This window comes from Dictyostelium purpureum (genome assembly GCF_000190715.1).
Source record: "Dictyostelium purpureum unplaced genomic scaffold DICPUscaffold_461, whole genome shotgun sequence".
NCBI classification, from domain to species: domain Eukaryota; phylum Evosea; class Eumycetozoa; order Dictyosteliales; family Dictyosteliaceae; genus Dictyostelium; species Dictyostelium purpureum.
Window position 1 is genome coordinate 1 of NW_003519795.1, and position 22,785 is coordinate 22,785.

Below are 22,785 nucleotides of genomic sequence, written 5' to 3' on the forward strand. Positions count from 1 at the left end.
TTTAAAAATTTATTTTTTAAAAAAAAAAAAATTTTTTATATTTACCTTGGGGGAAAAAAAAAAAACTTTTTGGGGGGCCTTTTATGGAAAATTTTTGTTTTTAAACACCCACCCAAAAAATTTTTTTTAATTTTTTTAAATTTTTCTCCCTGGGGGGGGTTTACCGAAAAATTTATTTTTTTTTTAACCATAATTTTTTTTGCAAGTCCAAAAAATTATTAATTTTTTTTAAAAAAAAAAAAAAAGGTTTTAAAAGGGCAAATTTTTTTAAAAAAAAAAAAAAAAAAAAAAAAGTTTGTTTTAACGAATTAAAAAAAATTAACGGTTTTGCGAGGAACTTTTGTGTAATGATGACAACCCTATAAAAATTAAAAAAATAAAATAAAAGTATTTAAAGATTGTTTTAGGAAAGGAAAACTTTTCATTTAAAACGATTTCTATTATTTTGCTATTACTATTCGAACTGTGAAAAAAAATAAAAAAATAAAAAAATAAAAAAAAATAAAAAAAATGAAAATAATAAAAATAATAAAAATAAAAATATAGTTTTTAAATTATATACATACCAAAAGTAATTGAATAATAATGAAACACAAAAAAAAAAAAAATTATTTATGCTTTTTTTTTTATTGCATATTGGTATGAAAAAAAAAAAAAAAAAAAAAAAAATTATTTTTTGATTTAATTTTGGGAGGGGTGACATAACACTAAAGATGTTACTAATGAAAGTAGTAATAAATGTCTATTTAATACTTATTGTTAAAAAGATTTATCAATATTTCTGAATATTTCTAATTATATTTTCTTTTTGATTTCTATTTATTCATTTTTTTTTTAATTATATTTTTTTTTATTTTTTTAAATTTTTAAAAAAATTTTTTTTTTAATTTTTTTAATTTTTTTTAATTATTTTTTAATTTTTTTTTTTATTTAAATTTTTTAATATTATTATTTTTTAATCACACTATATTTCCAAAATTATTTGTGTTATATAATTTTGTAGCAGTATAAATACTTAATCTACAAAAACTAGTTCAAATAATATTATCTTTTTTTTTCTATTTTTTTATTATTTTATATATTGTATATAATTTTTATTTTTTTAAAGTTAACACTTATTCATAAATAGCGGTTTTATTTTAGAAGAATATTACAACAACAACAACAACAACAACAACTTTAGATAGCTAAAATCATTACAGCAATAAATATCGAATCGTAATAATATAGCAGCAGCAGCAGCAATAATAATATAAAAATATGAGTAATTATAATAATAAACATCATGATGATGGTAATCCATTTTACTCAGAACAAATAAATTCAAATTCACCACAACAACAACAACAACAAAATTTATTTACCAATACCAATATAGATTTTAATGATTATTCATCACAAAATAAATCACCAAACCCACAATACCAACCAGATTTACAATTCCAAAGTAAGTATCACACAACACATAATGTTAATAATAGTAATTTAAAATAACCTGGGTATTAACTTTTTTATTTATTACCTAATAAAGGTTTTACACACGATGTTGATATAAATAATAATACTTCACCACAAAACAATAGCAATAGCAAAATTGGAGGTAATCAATATGCAGATAATGTACCATTAACATCAGATGAAAGTGGAAGTGGCGAAAAGAAATATAGTTTTTATGAAATACCATATTATAGATTCCTTTTCAATGTTGACACAAAAGAAGTCGGTTTTCGTCTTATGAGATCAATGGTCCCAATTAAATTTTCATTCTTTAATCTTATTAGAGAAAATCCAGATCTTTATGGCCCATTCTGGGTTTTAACATCACTTGTTTTTATTGTTTCAGTTTCATCAAATCTTAATGACTATTTCCACACAGAAAGTAAGCTATATGATAATACTATAGTATAGGTATAAAATAGCGCATTCTAACTAATTTAAATTAAATTTACTTATAGAGGACTATCAAGTTAATATTAAAAAAATCGTTTATAGTGCAATCGCAATGTATGGTTATTCAATTATTATTCCAGCAATTTTATGGGGTATTTTCAAATGGATGAATCTTGGATTAAGATTATTGGATATGTTATGCATTTATGGTTATGCAATGTTTATTTATATTCCAGCTTCAGTATTATGCGTTATTCCAAATACACTCATTCAATGGATCATCGTTGCAGTAGCAGCAGTTGTATCCGGTGTATTTTTAGTAACAAATATCTTTACTCCATTAAAAGAAGATTTTACAAAGAGGGGTCTTATTATTTGCGCTGTAATTGGAGGTCTTCATTTAGGTTTGGCTTTAGTCCTTAAACTTTATTTCTTTGCCAACAACACCGAAAATTTCGATTTAAGTAGTAGTTCATCAGGAACACCAACACCATCCGTAACAACACCACCACCAACCCCATCAAACTCATAAAAATAAAAATAAAAACAGAATCATATATATTTAAAATTTTAAATTAAATTAATTTATTTCAACAAAAAAAAAAAATAAAAAAAAAAATAAAAAAAAAATTAAATTAAATTATAATTATAATTGAATTAATTCAATTAGTTCTATGGTTTTTATTGTTTTAGTTTTTTAAATGATTCTTCCAATTCGGATTGGTCTAAAGATTCACCAATTAAAACTATTTTGTTGTGTCTTTTTTCATTTTCGGACCAATATAAACCAGATGGCAATACTTCAAAGGTTGAATAAACTCCTTGAAGGATATACTTTTCTTTGTCATCTTTAATAGAGATTAAACCTTTAATACGGAAAATTGAATCTTTTTTCTCGTCCCATAATAGATTACCGACCCAACGAGTGAATTCATCCAAATCGACGTCAAAATCTTGAGTTATACATATGGTGTTGATATGTTTTGAGTGATTGCTGCATTGGTCGCATGACTTTTCATCATTTTTGTTATCGTGGTGGTGTTGTTTCTCTGAATTGTTGATGTAGTCCTTCAATAAATCGATATTTGGGGTATAGGCATTGACATTTAATACTTGGTCCAATGGTACTTTTGATCTTTCTGTGGTGATGATTTTTGCCATTGGGTTAATTGATCTAATCTTGGATTCGACAGAGGCAATTTCTTTTTCTAAATTATTTTGATCCAATAAATCTATTTTATTTAATAAAATTATATCTGCAAATGCAATTTGTCTTTCGACTTCAGTTGAATAATACTTTGAGTCATTTGATTCACCACTGTTATGAGTGTTATTGCTATTGTTCATTGATAGTTTTTCTGATGCTTTTGATTTCTCTATATGCTTTTCGACATGTTTAGCATCGACCAATGTTATAATACCATCTAAATAAATTGGTGATTCTAATTCTTCATCCACCCATAGGGATGAGGAAATTTGTCCTGGGTCACCCTAATTAAAATTTAATTAGTTTGTTAGTATTATTACCACGATGGTTATTATATGAACAGATATTAAACTTACCATACCAGTTGATTCAATTAATATATAATCGAATTTATCACTTCTTTTTAATAAATCTTCAATTGATTGTAAAAAGTCATCTTTGACGGTACAACAAATACAGCCATTTGGGAACTCTAACCATTCTTGAACCTTTTCGCCATTTGAGTCTACAATCATTGCTGTTTCGATACCAATGGATTGTCCATATTCATTTTGAATGACTGCTATTTTTTTACCATGGTTTTCATTTAAAATATAATTTAAAAATGTTGTCTAAACAACAAGAGAAAAATGGGTTAATAACAAAAAAAAAAGTAAAATAGTAACAATAAAAAATTAAAATAAATAGGGGGATGATGGTGTGTGAATAAAAAAAACAAGCCCCAAAAAAAAAACAAAAAAAAAACAAAATATCACCACTTAATCTCCTGTATTATATATATAAAAAAAAACCCCACAGACAACAAATATACAAACAAAAAATTATAAAAAAAAACGGCAATAATAAAAATAATGATATAAATTTCTTATATTTACCTTCCCTGATCCGAGAAATCCAGTGATTAATGTTATAGGTACTCTTGTTGTTTTAGTATTGGTTATTGTTGATGTGTTACTATTATTAGTTTCGGTTGACATCTTGGTTTTTTCTAAAATTAAAAAAAAATTCTTCTATTTTTAATATTGTTTTATTATTTTATGGTTTTTTTACTATGTGATGAACAGTAATATTTCTATTTCACACATTTAATACAAAAAAAAAAAAAAATGAATGAAAACATAAAAAAATAAATTAAAAAAAATATAAAAAAAAAAAATTAAATAATATTTAAAAAATTAAAAAAAAAAAAAGAACGATAAATTTGCAATTTTTTTATTTTTTAATTTTTTAAATATATTTATATATTTTTTTTTTTTTTATATATATAACAATAATATTCACTTAATATAACATTTCAACATAAAATATTTTCATTTTCATTCTTTTTTTGGGTGTGGGGGTGTGTTCATAATTTTTTTTTTTCTATATGAAAATAGTGTGTGAAAAGTGTTTTTTTAAAACAAAAATATAAAAGAGAGCTGCCTTGTATAAATAAAAAAATATACATTTAAATTCGTGTATAAATCCTCTTTTTTTTTTGGTTTTTTTTTTTTTTTTTTTTGTTTTTCTTTTATTTTTTTTTTTTTAAAATAAATCTTAATCAAACAAAAAATATTATAATATTATAATAATTTTTTTCTTTTTTTTAATTTTTAAAAGAGATAAACATTAACAACAACCACAATAATAATAATTATTATATATTCGCACATACTAAAAGTTATGATTATTTTAAAAAAAAGTTATTATAATATAATTAATAATAATAATAATAAAAATAATAGTTGTAATATTAGTTGTAGCAATCATAATAATAATTAGAAAAATAATAAATAAAATATAAATATAAAATGTTGACTATTCCAAATTATTTATTACAAGAATATTTCGAAAACTATGGTATAATAGCACGAAGAAAGGGATCATTCAATTATTATTTATTATCAAATATAAGTTATTTAAATCATCAAATAATAAATATAAAAAGAGAAGTAAGTTTTTTTTCACCTTTTGAATTTTTACCCTTTTCTTATTTTTTTATTTTTACTTTTTTTCATAATATTAAATATTAATTTTTTTTATTTTTTTATTTTTTAAAAGATAATAATATTTAATAGATTATTAAAATTACATAGAAATGTAATACATATAGAAGATTTAATAGTTGCAGATGACAAATCACAATATATAGTAAAAAATATATGTTTGGAAACTTCATTATCAGAGATTTTAGATAATGATGGGTTTATACCATTGGAAACATTACCAAGATTCATTCCAGATATACTTCAGGGCTTGTATTATCTTCACACAAATAATATAGTTTATGGAGATTTAAAGCCATCAAATATTTTAGTAGGCTCAAATGAAAATTTAAAATTAAATTCAACCAGTTATTCAATTTTAATAAATAATAATATAAATAATAATAATAATAATAATAACAGTAATAGCAATAATAATAGTAATAGTAGTAATAATAGTTATACAATTAATGAATTAAAATCATTATTGGGTAATAGTAATAAGAATCAACAACAAATAATAGAATTTTTTAATTATATAGAATATGAATCTAATGGTGATGACTATGATTATGAGGGTGATGAGGATGCAGATGATGAGGAAATTGGGGATTTGGATGATTTGGATAATGATGACCTATTATTATCTGACAGTGATTGCCCAGTCAAGAAGAAAAAGAAAAAAGTTATAAACGAATCAATATTTTATTTGGCACCAGAATTATTCAAGGGTTACTCATATAGTATAGCAACCGATATGTGGGCATTAGGCGTAATGCTCTTTAAAATGATGACTGGCGCTTTACCATTTTATTCAGACAGTCCGATCGCCCTAATAAATAAAATAATGTTTGAACCTTTTCCTACACCTATCATTAAATCAGCTTCAACTAGATATATTGAAAGAGTTACACAAACCCAACAACATGACTTTACAGATTTAATTTCAAAATTATTAGAAAAAGATCCATTGAAAAGAATAGATTGGGAACAATTATTAAATCATCAGTTCTTTAATAACAACACACAAACTACTTGTATTATTCAAAAACAGTTATTGGAATTAAAAAAATTGGAGGAAAAATCAGACTACACCCCATCATCATTCACCACTTTATCAATTGTATATAACGATAAAAAGTATAGCAATTTAAATGGTAATAGTTTAAGCAACAGTTTAAATAATAGTTTAACAAATGAAAGTGATTTAATCAATGCTATAAATAATTTTGCAAACAATATTAATAACAACAGTAATAACAATAATAATAATAATAATAATAACAACAACAATAATAATAATAGTAATGGTAGTTTCATAACACCTCCCTCGCCATTATCACTATCATCATCTTCATTAGTATCATCCTCAGTATCAACAATAGTACAAAACCAAATGCCCTCCGCTCCACCCTTTATAATCCCATTACAGAATACAATGATAATGTCAGAGCAAGAGATTAATGAATATTTCAATTTCTTAATTAAATTTTTAAAATCAAAAACAACTATTATTATCAAACTATCTTTAATTCACTATATAAAAAAATTATTATTAACAAATAGCAATAATATATTAAAGAGTAATAATAATCATGTTTTAGTTAGAAATAAAAAATCTGCAGTCATAGATCAATTAATTCAACAAATTAAAATTTCAAAAAATCCAATCATTAAACATAAAATACTTTCATTAATGGGTGCTTTAATTAAACACTCAAAAGGTTTAATTCAACAAAACTCTCTATTGGAGTTATTCGAACTTTTAAGTCAAGAAATTATTAAACCAAATGCATTAAATAATAGTAACATTAGCAATAGCAGCAATGGTGGTTATAATAATAGTTCAAATAAACCCATTCATAATGGAGTAATTAATGGCTTTATTAATGGTAATGGGGTATATAGTAATATTGGTGGTAGGACCATCTCACCAACCTACAATAAAGATTCCAATATATCGTCAGCAACTTCATCTTATGATGGTTTTAGTGTAAATGGTTATAATGGTTTTAATAATAATAACAATAATACCAACAATAATAATAATAATATTGTTACAAATAGCCACCAAGATGAAGTTTTCAAAAAATTAAAAAGAAAATCAGTTGATGTTTACAGCGAGCTTTTATTTCACTTTTCAACATTAGATATCGGTAACCCATCATCAATATCTCCAAATTTAAAAGTAATTTCAAGTGTTAAAAAATAGGATATATATAATAAAAAACACATTTAATATTTATTTTTATAGAATTTTTTAAAAAAAAAAAAGTATAATCTAATACATTATATATAGTTATACAAATAAAATTTTCAATACAAGCTAATAGTAATCGTTAGAGGTTCATTTTAGTTATTTAATAAAATATATTTCATTGTTTTTTATATTACTAAAATATTATAAACAAAACTGAGTTTAACACACAAAACTATCCAAATCAAATTGCTGAATAAAATATATTAATTACGAAAAATAACCCAATTCTCTTCCCCTAAAAAATTTTAAACGAAATAAAAACGAGGCAAAACAGATTCTAATGAGCTGTCGCCAATGTTTTTAATTTTAAGAAGTGTGCCAAGAACTGGACAATCAAGGACCATTATTCAAGAAATATCAAAGATTTTACCTCCACACTTAATATTTTTCTTTATAATGATCAATCAAAAAAATAACCCACAGGGTAATATGTCCATGTTATAACAGAAACCACGACACTCGATACAGTGAATCCTTTACCCGTATTTTCCATTGTTAAAAGAATTCAACCATAAATAGCAGTATTATATTAGTTATCGGTATATAGGGCAGCTTTTTAATTTATTTTATCAAATAGCGCATGTGGTCTAGTGGTATGATGCATCCCTGCCACGGATGCGAACTGGGTTCGATTCCCAGCATGCGCAAATTCTTTTGTATAAGAAAATCTTCCGGGTGATAAAATTATTTATGAATATTCTGTAAAACACACACTTATTACAGATGATTCTGTACCCAAATTGTATTCAGGGTGTAATGAAAAGGTATATGATTATGACTAAGTTACACAACTAAAATACTTAACGAAAATATAATAAACTCTAAAATAAACACTTATGGAGACGCAATAAAATATATTAACACAAACTAAATAATAAACACTAAAACACTTAAATTACTTAAAAACACTTAAAACAATTATGAGAACACTGAAATATACTTTATTTATTATTTATCTTTATTACTTGTTTAAACATATATATATAACTAACTAAAATAAACTAACTAAGAAACTCTAAAGTTTTAGACTGAGGACTTGATGTATTTATACTGAATGATATTAGTTCTAGAAGCTAATTCTTAAGTAGTTGAAATACTGGCATTGGTAGTTATTATTTAAAAAGCAGTTACAAAATACTGGAATTGGCAGTTATTAAAAAGCAGTTATAAAATACATTTTTACTTAAAGATATAGACTGTCGATTCATTACAAGGGTAAACTGGGGGAGCAATGATAGCCAAGTGGTCGAACGAATTTCCTACAAGTTACCGCTCCGGGTTCGAAACCTAGTCTCAGCAAGTTTTCCGAATCACACACGAATTGCTGTTACCGTGCCCAACTTGTATGCAGTGTGGTAAAACTCATATAAGCATTAAACACATACCAAACACAATAAACTGATGACTTAATATATCATTAAGAATCATCTTCACTTTTAAAAAAAAAAAAAAAAAGGTAAACTCATTGTAATGTATTCATATGCATTTTGGAAATTAAATGAATATTACAGTTATAATTATATCTCAACTAAATAATATTTATTATTTATCTATAACTAAAGTAGCTTCATCTACATAATCTATAGATTAATTAAAAATCTCACTTTTTGTAATTTATTATCATCAAAATTCACTTAATTAGTTAATTATAACTTAAATAGTCATTTAATCAATCAATTATAACAATAATTTTAATAATTTAAAAATAATTAAATCAAAAAAAAAATCAAAAAATAAAAAATTAAAAAAAATCAAAAAAATTTTTTAAAAAATTTTCAATTTCACAATATATCCATATATTTATTGTTTATTAATTTATTTATACATTAAAGTTACTTTGCATTACACTTTTTTTTTCAAGATAACTTACGATACTAGGGCCCAGTAAAAGTTAGGTTAGTAGAGAATTTTAAAAGGTATATATAAAAAATATTATTAGAAAGCTAGACTGAATTTAAGCTCTCTTCTTCGATTGGGTACCGGAGAGACCAAAGATTTATCTGCCAAACTCATAAATGCATTAACTCTAATGGATGAACAAATTAACTTGTTCAATGGGGAAGTTGGGAAAGTAAAGCTTCTTAAGGAAATGATGGAACTCAGATTGAAGAGCCAACCAGTCTTACAACCAGTTCCAATAGATGAATTAGTTACCAAGAAAAGATTAACTTTAAAGTTACTTAACATTACATTTTTTAAAAAAAAAAAAGATAATGTGGTATTTTATGCAATAGGATGGTCGATATTTTTGTCTGATTTGAAAACTTTAAAAAGAATAGAAAATGACGGTCATTATTTATAAATGTGTGGGAATGTTTTTAAAAAGTTTATTGGTAGCTTTCGTGAGCGAAATCTGAAAAGTTAAAATATTGAATGAAGCGATTTCCTCTAATATCAAGCATTTTGGAATTTTTTTCTTATAAGAAGATATTTTAAATTATTTCCTTAAAAAAATTTTAAGGAAAAAACGCTTATTTCCATAGATTCTAAAAAACTAAAATTAAAAAACCAAGAGTGAAGATATTTTAATTTTAGTTTTTTAGAATCTATGGAAATAAGCGTTTTTTCCTTAAAATTTTTTTATTTCTTTAATACCTAGTATCTTAAGAAAAGTATATTTTTATTGTTTTTATAAAAATATTTTTTTTTTGTTGAACACAAAAAAAAAAATTATGCTGTAATAATAATTATAATATAATATAAAGAAAACATGTTAAAGTATACTTTTAAAAGTTTTATTTTATTTATAATATTACTTTTGATATTATTTAATAATATATTTTGTGAAGTTATTTTAAAAGATGTTTCACCCCTCAATACTTTATATAAGAAATATATAACAAATTGCGAATTTACTTTAGAAATATTATGTATACCACAGGAAACACTGGATACGTGCAATATAGATTTTAGTAGTTCTGAATATAACATAACTTCTTCATCCGAAATATTCGTAAACGGTACAGCAAAAGTTACAAGATATATAGTTAATACTGATATTATAGGTACACATTATCTAAAGTATAAAGAGTTTAGTGTAGGGTTCCAGTGTTTAGGTATGTATATTTTAATTTTATTTTTTATAATACAAAAATTTTATAATCTACTAAATAATAATTTAAATAAAATAGAGCTTGATTTAGATAATGTATCATTTAAGTTGATATCTGATTATTTCATTTATATTAATACAATTGGCTGTTATTATAGAATAAACGGATTTGATCCTGATGTCTCAATTTCAGGTACTGTTATTTCTCATGACTATGGTTATTTTATTTTTTTTGGATTTAACTCTGGACTATTAATTTTCAATTCTATTCCAGATTATCAAATTTCTCATACTCAGCTTAACTTTTCAACTCCACAAAAATCCAGATTATTTTCATTTAAAACACCAATTGGTAATATTTTATTTTTAAATTATTTTTCTTCAATATTAACTTACTAATTTTATATTTTTCGTAGTAACTGAACAATTTACACTTACTTTAAATAAAACCTTTCCAAATGAGCAAAATTTAGAAAAATATAATGCTATGGGCTATAATTATGGAGCAGTACTCTCATTTAAAGTAAAAGAACCAATTAATAAATTATTTCTCACTTCGTTTTATAAAAAAAGTGAAAATAGTATTCAACGTAATGAAATTACTCTATATTTTCCAGTCAGTTCGGATTTAACAGGTGAAACTACAATAATTACACCAAAAGACAGGTTTGAAGGAGAATTAAATTACGATCTTTATTATCTATCACAATCAACACAAATTAAGGCAACACCAAACACTCTAAAAACAAATTTTATTCAATGTATGAACAATCATTATAATTATATTATTATTATTTTATTAAACCTTTACCATTCCAAATTACTATTTACCATCTATAGATCCAATATTAGGTATACCGATTGTAAGTCGACTAGGAGGTTATGAAGAAGGTTTACCCATTGTAACATTTGGATTTTCAGACACGACACCGAAAACTGATTTCACACCATTTTATTTTTCAATAAATGAAGAGAGTTATATTGCCAGATTCCCATATGGTTATATAAAATCATATTCAACTCCAAATTCATATGATTTCCAAGTTACCTCTTTAGTAAAACCTACTCATATAAAAAATAATTTAGCTATTCAATTTGGATCAAATGATTTACCAAAAATTGTATTTCAATATATAAAGTATTCACCAATGGGTAATATTTTTTTAATTGGGTTTTTTTAAAATATATGGTTTTATTAACTTAATAATTTTTACTTTTTAGATTCATTATTTGTCTATAATATCAATTTCAAACCTTCTATTTTAGATTCAGAAATTATTAATTTGGGTAATGGCTATTCAAAAATTAAATTTACTCTCAATACTAAATATGGATTCAAATATTTAAAAGTAAATGCCTTTAAAGGTAGCATTATTTATGGAATAGAGACTTTTGTTAGTGGTGATTTATATGGTATCGGTATCTATGAATTTATCACCCCAATAAAATTTCAAACATTTTATTTATATGACCAAGCTTCATTTGTTCTTGATTTTGAAAACACAGAAATAATAAAAATTGATAATAGAAATGATGTAATTAGACTATACAGTCCTCCAATAAAATGTAGGTTATAAAAAATAAATAGAAATAGAAATTATAATATATATTAATTATTTTATTTTTTTTAGTTGATATCTTTCAAATTAAAGATGTATCATTTTTATATAATGATATAGATGTTTCGGATCAAAGAATTTATAACGAAATGTATTTTAATTATTCCGATAATGTTCCTAGAGATACCTCATTTGCTATACTCGATTTCTATTCACCTTATCTTATAAATGAAAGCCCTACATTTTATTCAGTTTGGAATGAAAATATTAAAATGTTTCAAATTAAATTTTACATTGAAGCAAATAGCCCCCGTGGAGTTTACCAATTCTACTTTTCTACTATTGACGGTCAGGTTATACATAGCTATTCTCTAAATACTCAACTAAGAATTGATAAAACAAGTAAGTATAATTTTTTTTTATATTATTAATAATAAATAATGAAAAAATATTAACATATATACAGATTTAGACTACCAAGGACCAATATTCAAAGAAATATCAAAGATTTTACCCAAAAAAACTGATGGATTAAATATTAAACATGGTATATTTGGTTGGACCATTACAATTGAAGATCAAATCAATGGTTTTGATTATGGCTATATTGTTATCAAAGGTCAAATTGATCAATCATATTACAATATATCACTAACACCAGAAACGAATATTAAATCGGGTAATTTATACATTGGTGTTTATGATATTAAATTAAACATATCATTCCCATGCATTACCCAAGACTATGTTATCGATGAAGTAAAGCTAATCGATAGAACTGGTAGAGTTGCTTATTTCAGTATTTGTTCAAGAGACTCCATTTATAATTCGGTTTTCAATCCATTTATAAACTATCTCCAAGATTCATCAATCAACAAAATTAAATTAGAATGCGATATCAGTCAAGTTTCTTCAGATTCCACACCACCAATTCTTTTATCATTCAAATCATCAACATCACAAAACTCAAACGAAATTGATGTCAGTAAATCAATACGAACCATCACATTTGATTTTATAGCATCAGATCCCGAAAGTGGTTTAAAAAACAACCAATTCCCTATAGTCTATATATTAAATTCAAATAATCAAATACTAGAATGTCACTCGGAGATTACATTTTCAACAGATACCGATACAACATACAAATGTACTTTAGATTTACCACTTGCTTTTGGATATCCAGGTATAATAATATTTTCAGTGTATGGTTTCATTAATAATAACGGACTATTTAGTGGTTATTCAAATAAACTTTTAATATCTTCTAATCTATTCGATTATTTTGCAACTACTACATTCAATACAATCGAACCAGTACTCACAACAAACATTGAAATAGTTGAAAAAGGAGGTAATCTATGGTTGTATGGGAGAAATCTTAATAATACAGTAACTGTCTATATAAAATACTATGACTCAACAAGTTTTATATCATTTCACCCAACTGAAAAATATTCAACAGCTATTTTAATACCAGGTGTCATCTCAACAAATAAACCATATCTTATATATGTCAGTACAGGTACAACTATTTCTAATACTATAGAAGTGACTCCTGTTTTATATATTAATTGCAATGGCAATGGTGTTCAAAAAACATCAACTTGTATTTGTTATAATAAATGGACAAGTAATGATCCATATAATCAATGTACAATACCAAATCACTATATATCATCATCAACACAAGTATCACCAAAAACAGGGGGCGAAATTACACTATATGGATGGTTCAGTACTTTAAATAATAATGCAACACTTTTTATCGATGACAAATTATTACCATTTTCAATAATATCGTCAGAATCAATCAAAGTAACAATTGGAGCAAGCTCTATAGGCACAAAAAAGGTCAATTTCATTCAAAACACAGTCACATGGAGCGGCGTCATATATCCATATAATACTACAGAAAAAGAATGTTCATCAAATTGTCACGAACATGGTATTTGCAATAAAACAAAAGGAACATGCAATTGTAATTCAGGATTTGCAGGTTTTGATTGTTCATCACCAATAAATGGCAATAATAATCAACAAACAGAAGTTAAAAAAAATGGAACGGTTATAATTAAAAATCAAGATTTAGGATATTCAATATTCATCGATTCAATTGTAGAATTAAACCTTAACAAACAACAAGTTACAACATTCAACTTATCAAACAATTGGATATTAGCAAATAAGCAAGAATCAATTACTACATTCCATCAAATAAGAACTAATGAAGATAACACCATTTCAACAATAAAACTAATAATAGAAGAAACAAACGACAAAGATAAAGACTTCACATTTTTAGGTAATCAATTTACTGTTACTAAAGGAGGATTCAAATTATCTCTCTCAATTTCAAACTGGTTCTTCAAAAGCAATCTCAATACATTACAAGTGCAAATGACATCAGACTTACAAATCGAGCCAGTAAATAGTAACAATTATTGTAATAGAGATAATAAAGAAACAACCATAGAATCATCATCAAATAATAACTATTTATTAAATAGCATAAACTTTTTAAAAGTAATTAAAAACAATAGAATTCTTTATGCAAGATTCCAAGATAAAATGCTATCAGACAATAGACCAACAACAATTGTAGCTAATGTAATTTCAAATAATAAAAACTCAATTAAAATAGCTTTAAACTTACCACATTGTAACGAATGTTTAATTGATCCAGGTATGTATATTTTATTTATTTATTTTAAAAAAAAAAGAAAATATTAATTTTTTCATATTTTAAATTTTTCAATTTAGATTTTTCATTATTAATTTCATTAGATTATAGTTTTGAATGTGAAAATTCAAGAAAATGGGTTAAACCTGTAGCAATTTCAGTAGGTTTTGTTGGATTTGCAGTTTTAATTGGTGTAATTTACTATGTTTATAAAAAGAATACAAATTTAAAAATCAAACTTTATAGATTTAAAAAACAATTAAAAAATAAAACTAAACTTTAAATAAAAATAATACCTTGATTTATTGTTGATGTATATGTTCTTTCTATTCTTCAAATATTAGTTTTTTTTTTAAAAGCGAAGAAAATTTTTAGAGATATATTGTTTTTTTTTTTTTTTTTAAAAAAAAAGTGATGATACATTAAGTCATCAGTATTTTTTGTTTTTGTTTTATATGGTATGTGTTTTATACTTTGTAATGTATTCATATGCATTTTAGAATTAAATGAATATTACAGTTATAATTATATCTCAACTAAATAATATTTATTTTAATTAATTTATTATTTAAAATTAAAAATAAAATAAAAATAAAAAAATTGAAAAATTTTTTTTTTTAGTTTTTAGTTTTCGGTTTTAGTTTTCACAAACAAATAATTTTATATTTATTTGATTATTAGAATTATTTATTTAATAATGGTGCAAAAAGTTAAAATAACAGTGGCAGCTCATTAAGTTTACCACCATCACCAAATCTTAGTCATCAACAAATACCAATCACTATAAATAATGGCCACAACAGAATATCATCTTTAGATCAATGGTTCATTAACACCGACATCACATGGAAGAGGACCATTAAGAAACCTTGAATGAAAAAGAACAAAAAAAAAGATAAATCTAGAAAGGAAAGAGAGAAGTATGGAGGAATCATTAAAAATCCGATTTAAACATCACACCAGATCTATTCAGTATATTTGGTTTGCATTAAGAGAGAAAAACAAATGTCAGAAGCAAACTCACTTGGTAGAGAAGGTTCTGTCAGTTTAATACACTTGGATTTACCACGTACATTTCCAATGTTATCCATTTTTCAAGATGAAGGTCCACTTCACCAATCATTGGCAAATGTACTAAAGGAATATGTTTGCTATTAACCCGATGTTGGATATGTCAAGGCATGTCTTATTTAGCAGCTTTTTTTTATTAATTTTAGACGAATTCACTTCATTTGTTTTCCTCAGTAATTTTTTAAACCTTTGTTACATGGCATTCTAAACAATGAACCTTTCTCAAATGGAATTATATAAGAAAGCGATGGATCAACTAATGGCTCTTCATGTTCCAAAAATTCAAAATCATCTTAAAGAATTAAGTTAACAGCCAATTATCTTTATGATCGATTGGTATTAACTTTATTCAAAAGCTTTACCATTGAAATTTGCATCTCACGTTTGGGATACCATATTTTTAGATGGAGAATCTGTAATTTTTCAAACAGCTTTAGGAATTTAAAATGTATAGTAAGGAATTAGAAAATAGCGACTTTGATGTTTGCATGACCTAGCTAACTCATTTACCATCGGATATTGACGAAGATGAATACTTTATTCCAACATATAAACTCTTTTACAATTAATCAAAAAATTTTTAATAAATTTGTAACAAATAAAAAATAATAATAAATAATAAATAATAAATAAATGACTAAATAATAATAAATAAAATAATATTAACTAATAATAACAATTGTAAAGTCAATATTTAAAAAATAAAGCCAAATTAATATACAAAAATTTATAAATAATTTTAAAGATTTAGTTTTATTTTTGAATTTATTTATAAAAATAACATTTTATTTGTTTATAACTATAATATTTTTATAAATATTCAAATATAGAATATAAAAATTGTAATGATAACTTCTTATTTCAATTTTAACTATGAAGAATATAAATAATAATAAATTATAAGGAAAAATGAATTTTATCTTTTTGAGAATTTATAATAAATTAATAGTGGGGCTAACTACTTTAACTACCACTTGAAGCTCCATTTTAGGTTCTATTTAAAGCACCATTTGAAACACCATTTGAAGAGCTATTTGAAAGACCATTTGAAGCACCACGAGCAAGCGCTATTTGAACACCATTTGAAGCATTACTGGAACCACCATATTAAACGATATTTGAAGCACCACTTGGAGCACCATATGAGGCACTAGTTGAACCACCGAAGTACCACTTGTAGAACTACTTGAACTACTTGAACTACTGCCACCCTGAAGAACCACTTGAAGAACCACTTGAACCACCATCTGAAGAGCTATTTGAAGTACCATTTGAACAACCATTTGAAGCACTATTTGAACAACCATTTGAAACGCTTATTCAACTACCTTTTGAATATCAACCTGGATTTTTAACACATTTGGAGAATTGCCGATGCTGCTTTTAATTTAATGAACCTAATTATTAATAAATTAATTATTAATATATGTTTAAAATTAATTTTTAAAAAGAATATTATTTTACATACCATTTCTGTCTATAAATTATTGATTAGCTGCGCTAATACCGAAATATAATAGACCAATGTCATTACATATTAATTATTTTTCCATAACTACATTATGGTTTTGAACGCAATGAGCCATAATGTTTTGCATAGTGAGATAATAAAATTTCTCTACTGTTTTGAATTGAACTTGGTATTATTTCAATTATAGAGCTTCTTTCAGATTCAACTGATGAAATTATTGTAATTTGAGATTTCAATAATTCGGAAGCAGCAAGTAAAGTCAAATGATCACCCCAGGTACCGTTTCTTGACATACGGTTGCAATAACTATTCCAATCATTAGTATTTGCAAATTGGGATAGTTTTGCACCATTATTAAGGGTGAAGTTTTTATTATCTCTGAGCCATGCAACAATGGCTCTTCTAATTTCGGGACCATGGTTCAAGTCACCGAAAACTTGGTCAGATAAAGCATGCATCTGACAGTTTCCATCGCCTGGAATATCCCTACTGTTCTCCAAATTGTAGAGATCCAAACGATCATATAAACGTGTTAAAGCTGCATAGTCCTCTACAGCTGAGTTGATATCCATTGGTTCACAATATTGACCTTGGCCATCAATAATATGTGAATTTACATTTGGAGTTGATTGTTGTTGTGTTTGTGGTTTTGATTGTTGTTGTTGTTGATGGTTTTGTTGATTATGTTGTTGATGATGTTGATGTTGATGCTGGTGTTGTGATTCTAACTCTGGTTCTGGTTCTTGTTGTTGTAGTTTTTCATATTCATCCATAGCCCTAAATAGTTTTTTATAATCGGGAATTGATGAAGTGGGTTTTGGTTGTGGTTGTGATGATTGTGGTGATTTTTGTTGTTTTTGTTGTGCCTGTGCTTGTGATTGTTGTTGTGCTTGTGCTTGTGATTGTGATTGTTGTTGTGATGATTGTGGTGGACTTTGTTGTTGTTGTGGCTCGTAGGATGGGTTATTAATTTTATGATATGCTTCGTAGTATTCGTCATCATAAAAATAATCATTGCATATATCGCTCTCGTAGTAATTCTCTTCCTTTTTGTGGTTGTTTCTTCTGATTTTTTTAATAAAAAAATATAAAATGAACAAAATGAGAAAAATAAAAAAATATAAAACAATATTAATCATTTTTTTATTTTTTTAAATATTATATATCTACAAATAAAATAAAAACAAAAATTAAATAAAAATATTAATAAAAAAAAAAGTTAATAGGGTATAAAAATATATAATAAATGATAAATTTTGATAACTTACAAAGAATATTGATTGGTTAATTTTAGTTTTTTGATTGTAAAAAAATTAAACTTGATTTTAATGTAAAAGATTGTGTTTTTGAAAGCTATTATTTTTAAAAAAAGAAAAAAAAAAAAATTTTTAATGCCATTAAATAGTTTATTTTTTTTTAAAATCAAAAATGAAAATTTTTTATTAAATTAAAAATAAAAATTAATTTTATTAAAAATTTCCGCAATAAGAAAAATTGCAATCGGAATAATAAAAATGGGCCTCTCCTGCAATCTTTAATTATTTTTATAGAGAATTGTTTAAATTATAATAATCATTTTTTATAAAAAATTTTTATTATAATAATCAACCACACTTTTTCCATTACATTTAACACACTGTTTAATTTTTTTATAATAAAACTATAGCATTACTAATTAAAGCAATATGTTTGAAATCTCTATGTATTATTTCAAGAATGTTTAGATTTCATTTCTTTTTGTGGCAGAGTTTGAATTTTTACTTTTTTCTTTTATAATATTTTGTTTTTATTTTTTTTTTAATTTGCTTTTTTCCAAGTTAAATACCCCATCACAGTTTTAAATAAATAAATAAATAAATAAATAAATAAATAAATAAATAAATAAATAAATAAAAATTTTAATTTAAAACAATCCTTTTATTTATTATTGATTTCTTTTTTTTTTTTTTGAAAAATAAAGTTGGTTTAAAGTGAAAATAATTAAACTAAATGTTGTTGCGATAGCTGTAAATCTGAATAGACCGATTGGCGATGTTCCTATAAAACCCACCAGTGATTGATCCTAAACCTGCACCCAATCCACAAAAAAATATGTTGTTTCATACTCTTTTGGTGCCATTTGATTTGATAACTCTGCCCCAGTACCCCTATTTGTTATAAAATAAAATAAATTATTATGTACTACTTACCTTCTGGTGATTTAAATGTTAATGCATCCATTGGATTATCGTGTTTAATTTCTTTTTTTGCCATCTTTTCCATCCTGATAATAATTTTTCAGATTTTTCTTCTGAAAATGAAGTAGTTAATGATCTTTAAATAAATTATCCATTTTTATTATTTCTTAATACCTAAATTATTTTATTTTATTTTGTTGATTATTTATTATTTATTATTTATATTAAATTAGAATATTTTTATTAAAAATAAAAAAGGTCTTTAAAAAAAATTAAAAAAAAAAAAAAAATTTTGAAACTTTTATAAATTAAAAATTATTTTTTATTATTTCAAACATTCAAGAATTTCTTTTTAGGGAAATGAATAGAAATAGAAATTATAATATATTAATTTTTTCATTTTTCATTTTCTAAAGCAGTCTTAATATATCACAAGTGCAAATGACATCAGACTAACAAATCGAGCCAGTAAATAGTAACAATTATTGTAATAGAGATAATAAAGAAACAACCATAGAATCATCATCAAATAATAACTATTTATTAAATAGCATAAAATTTTTAAAAGTAATTAAAAGAACTTAAATTCAGTCAAAGTTAAAATGGACCTTGCTTCTAAACTTAAAGCCTCGGAAGAGTATATCATGCGATGATGGAAGAAATTAAAAGACTTAGCGGAGAGAACAAAGATTTATCTCAATTCGAACAAATGTAAATTCCTCAGCAAAGAAGAGGATTTCGTTTGTCATGCTTAGTGTCGAGGGTATTAAAACTAAATCGTCAAAAATAGAAGCAATCGTAAACCTACCTATACCTACAGCAGTTAGAGAGGTTATGATTATTATTGTAAATAAATTAATTGTGGGTCAAAAAAGGAAGAATCTGTTCTCTAAGTTGGTAACTTTTTTTATTTTTTTATTAAATACTTTTAAGCATCTTTTATTTAATTATCCCTAGTTCTATGAGGATATGCGAATGTTTGGACCTTTAAAAGATCACCCAGAAGATGATTTAACCATCAAAAATTCCGGCTTGCCAGACTCGAACTAGCAACCGATTGATAACAAATAATTACTACAGTCAATCGCGCTACCATTGCGCCAAAGCCGGATTGGATGATATATTTGAATTTTTGGTTTTTTTTATGTAAAAAAATTTTCATTATTTTTATAACAAATTACAATTTTTTTATTAATCATTCAAATAAAAATTATAAAAGTTAATTTTAGTTTTAATTTTTTCTTATACCCTATGTAAAAAACTTTTTCCATATAATTTTTGATTTTCTAAATTAATTTAAAAGATATAGTTTATAAATTTTATATTTTTTAATATTGATTTAGTACTAAACAAATAGTTTTAGGTTTTATTTTTAAATTTAAACACAAGTTTTGATAAACTTTGATAATAATTATAAATAAAAATGAAAAAAAAAAAAAAATTTATTTTTCGTTTTTTTTTATTTTTTAAAATTTTTATTTTTTATTTTTTTAATTTTTTAATTTTTTTCTTTTTCTTTTTTTTATTTTTCATTTATTAATTACAAATAAATAATGATTTTAAACAAAAGAAATATAGTTAATAATAAACTCATTCAAAATCTTTTTAATAGTGTTAAATCAAATATAGTTATACAAAAAAATGACAACTTTAATTATAAATTGTTTTATTCAACATCAAATGAAGAGCCAACAAGTTTAAGAAAGGTTAAAAGGGAAAAAGTTTATAGAAAATTAATGACATTACCAGGTAGAGTAAGATCAATAAACTATACACCTACTTTAATATATTTACAGTATAATTAATTTAATATTATTTTTAAAATATATATATAGAATTTAAAGAAAACATTAAAACTTTTAAAAGATAACCCATTGGATGAATTAAAAAAAAGTAAGGAAGAATGGGAGGAATATATAAGCGTTAAAAATTCAGATTTAAACATTATTAAAGATAGACAATCTAAACTATTCGAAGAGGATGAGAAATTAGAATATGATAAAGAGGATGAAAAACTATCATTCATATTTGAAAAGTTGGATCAAAAGAAAAAGGAAGAAAAAGAAAGAGAAGAGTTAGAGAAATTAAATAAAAATAAAAACATCAAAGGCGAAGTTAAAATTAAAAATCTTAAAAATGTAGAACAAATGACACCAGAGCAAACTTCATTTGATAATGTTTATATGATTGATGATATAGCAAAAATTCAATTCGCAATCAATCAAATTAAAAAGGAAAAACAAATTGGGTTGGATATCGAAGCTGTAGAGATGGGTAAACGAGGTGAAATGTCATTAATACAAATATCAACACCCTCAAATGCCTCTGTATACTTATTTGATGTTTTAACATTAGGTGACATCATTTTTAAATTAGGTTTAAAAGAAGTTTTAGAAAGCAAAGTCATTTTAAAAGTAGTTCATGACTGTCGTAGAGATAGCGAAATCCTTTACCATAAATATCAAGTTTTATTAACTCATGTTTACGATATTCAAATTGCACATGCTATCATTCTAAAAAAGATTGATGGTAATTTACCAATTAGAAGATTTGGCTTCAACGAACTAACACATATATACACATCAAAAGAATACTCCAAATACTGTGTAGATATTAAATTTAAAACCAAGCAACTCTTTGACGAAGATAATAAAATTTGGGCAAAAAGACCAATTCCAAAACTACTATTAGATTATGCTTGTTTAGATGCTGCCATACTTTTACCAATTTATCGTACCATTACCCCAAAACTTCAAAGTGGTTCCGATCGTCGTTTCTTAAGATATCATTTTAATGAACAACTTAGGTATTTCAGAGATTCAGCAAGAGAATTATTCCCAAAAAATCTAATTTAAATAAAAACTCTTTGTATAAATGTATATAACTATTTATTTTTTTTATTTTTTTCCCAAAAGATACAATATTGGGATAATCAAATTTTTATTTTTTAATTACATAATTCAAAAAAAAAAAAATTCAAAGACAGAATTCAAGATTTCAGTGTTAAATTTTGAATGAGTTATTGCTGTAAGGAATTCTTGAAAATATTAATTTCATTTCGAATTATAGAGAGATTAAAAAAAAATTAATTGATTATTGTGGGATTTAATAAATTTTCTTACTTTTTTATAAAAAAGTTAAAAAAATTTAAAAAAAGTAAAATAAAAAGAAATCATCAAACATCATCCCATAAAATCAAATTAATTTTAAATAAAGTTGCTCTTAAATTTAAATTTTAAAAAAAACATCAAGAATTCCTTACAGCAATTTAGCTCATTCAAAATTTAACTCTGAAATCTCGAATTCTGTTTTTGATTTTTTTTTTTTTGATTTTTGTAAATTATTAAATAATCTAAAAAATAATTTTTATTTAATTATTTGATTAAATAATAATAATTTCCCCTTTTTATTTATATTTCTATTTATACTTAAAGATGATCAAAAAAAAAAT

The 22,785-nt window shown here is 24.1% G+C and overlaps 9 protein-coding genes across 9 annotated transcripts; 6 read left to right on the plus strand and 3 right to left on the minus strand.

Moving 5' to 3' along the window:
- The first annotated feature begins 992 nt into the window (after positions 1-992).
- On the plus strand, positions 993-2,532 carry DICPUDRAFT_51115 (uncharacterized protein). Its single transcript, XM_003293698.1, has 3 exons — positions 993-1,447; positions 1,532-1,879; positions 1,956-2,532. Exons 1-3 carry the CDS (start codon positions 1,261-1,263, stop codon positions 2,420-2,422), a joined length of 1,002 nt encoding a protein of 333 aa, XP_003293746.1. The 5' UTR covers positions 993-1,260; the 3' UTR covers positions 2,423-2,532.
- Positions 2,528-4,074, minus strand: DICPUDRAFT_58645 (uncharacterized protein; the record flags this gene model as incomplete). Its single annotated transcript, XM_003293704.1, has 3 exons — positions 2,528-3,381; positions 3,454-3,708; positions 3,973-4,074. The coding sequence occupies 3 exons, from the start codon at positions 4,072-4,074 to the stop codon at positions 2,572-2,574; spliced, it is 1,167 nt and encodes a 388-aa protein (XP_003293752.1). The 3' UTR covers positions 2,528-2,571.
- Positions 4,075-4,887: 813 nt separating this feature from the next.
- DICPUDRAFT_158653 (uncharacterized protein) lies at positions 4,888-7,273 on the plus strand (the record flags this gene model as incomplete). The annotated part of the gene is made up of 2 exons (XM_003293699.1): positions 4,888-5,028; positions 5,138-7,273. 2 exons carry the CDS (start codon positions 4,888-4,890, stop codon positions 7,271-7,273), a joined length of 2,277 nt encoding a protein of 758 aa, XP_003293747.1.
- A 1,983-nt stretch (positions 7,274-9,256) lies between these two features.
- Positions 9,257-9,508, minus strand: DICPUDRAFT_158655 (uncharacterized protein; the record flags this gene model as incomplete). The annotated part of the gene is made up of 1 exon (XM_003293705.1): positions 9,257-9,508. One exon carries the CDS (start codon positions 9,506-9,508, stop codon positions 9,257-9,259), a length of 252 nt encoding a protein of 83 aa, XP_003293753.1.
- A 2,573-nt stretch (positions 9,509-12,081) lies between these two features.
- On the plus strand, positions 12,082-12,733 carry DICPUDRAFT_42475 (uncharacterized protein; the record flags this gene model as incomplete). Its single annotated transcript, XM_003293700.1, has 2 exons — positions 12,082-12,334; positions 12,399-12,733. Coding segments are annotated over 2 exons (588 nt in total), but the record flags the coding sequence as incomplete, so codon positions are not given.
- Positions 12,734-15,620: 2,887 nt separating this feature from the next.
- Positions 15,621-15,773, plus strand: DICPUDRAFT_158657 (uncharacterized protein; the record flags this gene model as incomplete). The annotated part of the gene is made up of 1 exon (XM_003293701.1): positions 15,621-15,773. One exon carries the CDS (start codon positions 15,621-15,623, stop codon positions 15,771-15,773), a length of 153 nt encoding a protein of 50 aa, XP_003293749.1.
- Positions 15,774-17,246: 1,473 nt separating this feature from the next.
- DICPUDRAFT_84282 (uncharacterized protein) lies at positions 17,247-19,410 on the minus strand (the record flags this gene model as incomplete). The annotated part of the gene is made up of 3 exons (XM_003293706.1): positions 17,247-18,222; positions 18,426-18,510; positions 19,347-19,410. The coding sequence occupies 3 exons, from the start codon at positions 19,408-19,410 to the stop codon at positions 17,247-17,249; spliced, it is 1,125 nt and encodes a 374-aa protein (XP_003293754.1).
- Positions 19,411-20,081: 671 nt separating this feature from the next.
- On the plus strand, positions 20,082-20,384 carry DICPUDRAFT_158661 (uncharacterized protein; the record flags this gene model as incomplete). The annotated part of the gene is made up of 2 exons (XM_003293702.1): positions 20,082-20,180; positions 20,292-20,384. 2 exons carry the CDS (start codon positions 20,082-20,084, stop codon positions 20,382-20,384), a joined length of 192 nt encoding a protein of 63 aa, XP_003293750.1.
- Positions 20,385-20,887: 503 nt separating this feature from the next.
- DICPUDRAFT_42473 (uncharacterized protein) lies at positions 20,888-22,189 on the plus strand (the record flags this gene model as incomplete). The annotated part of the gene is made up of 3 exons (XM_003293703.1): positions 20,888-21,088; positions 21,170-21,256; positions 21,371-22,189. The coding sequence occupies 3 exons, from the start codon at positions 20,888-20,890 to the stop codon at positions 22,187-22,189; spliced, it is 1,107 nt and encodes a 368-aa protein (XP_003293751.1).
- Between the last annotated feature and the right edge of the window lie 596 nt (positions 22,190-22,785).

Coding starts and splice junctions, on each gene's coding strand:
- DICPUDRAFT_51115 (XM_003293698.1), top strand. CDS start 1,261: ATGAGTAATTATAATAATAAACATCATGATGATGGTAATCCATTTTAC. Junction 1,448..1,531: donor ACCAGATTTACAATTCCAAA/GTAAGTATCACA, acceptor TACCTAATAAAG/GTTTTACACACGATGTTGAT. Junction 1,880..1,955: donor TGACTATTTCCACACAGAAA/GTAAGCTATATG, acceptor ATTTACTTATAG/AGGACTATCAAGTTAATATT.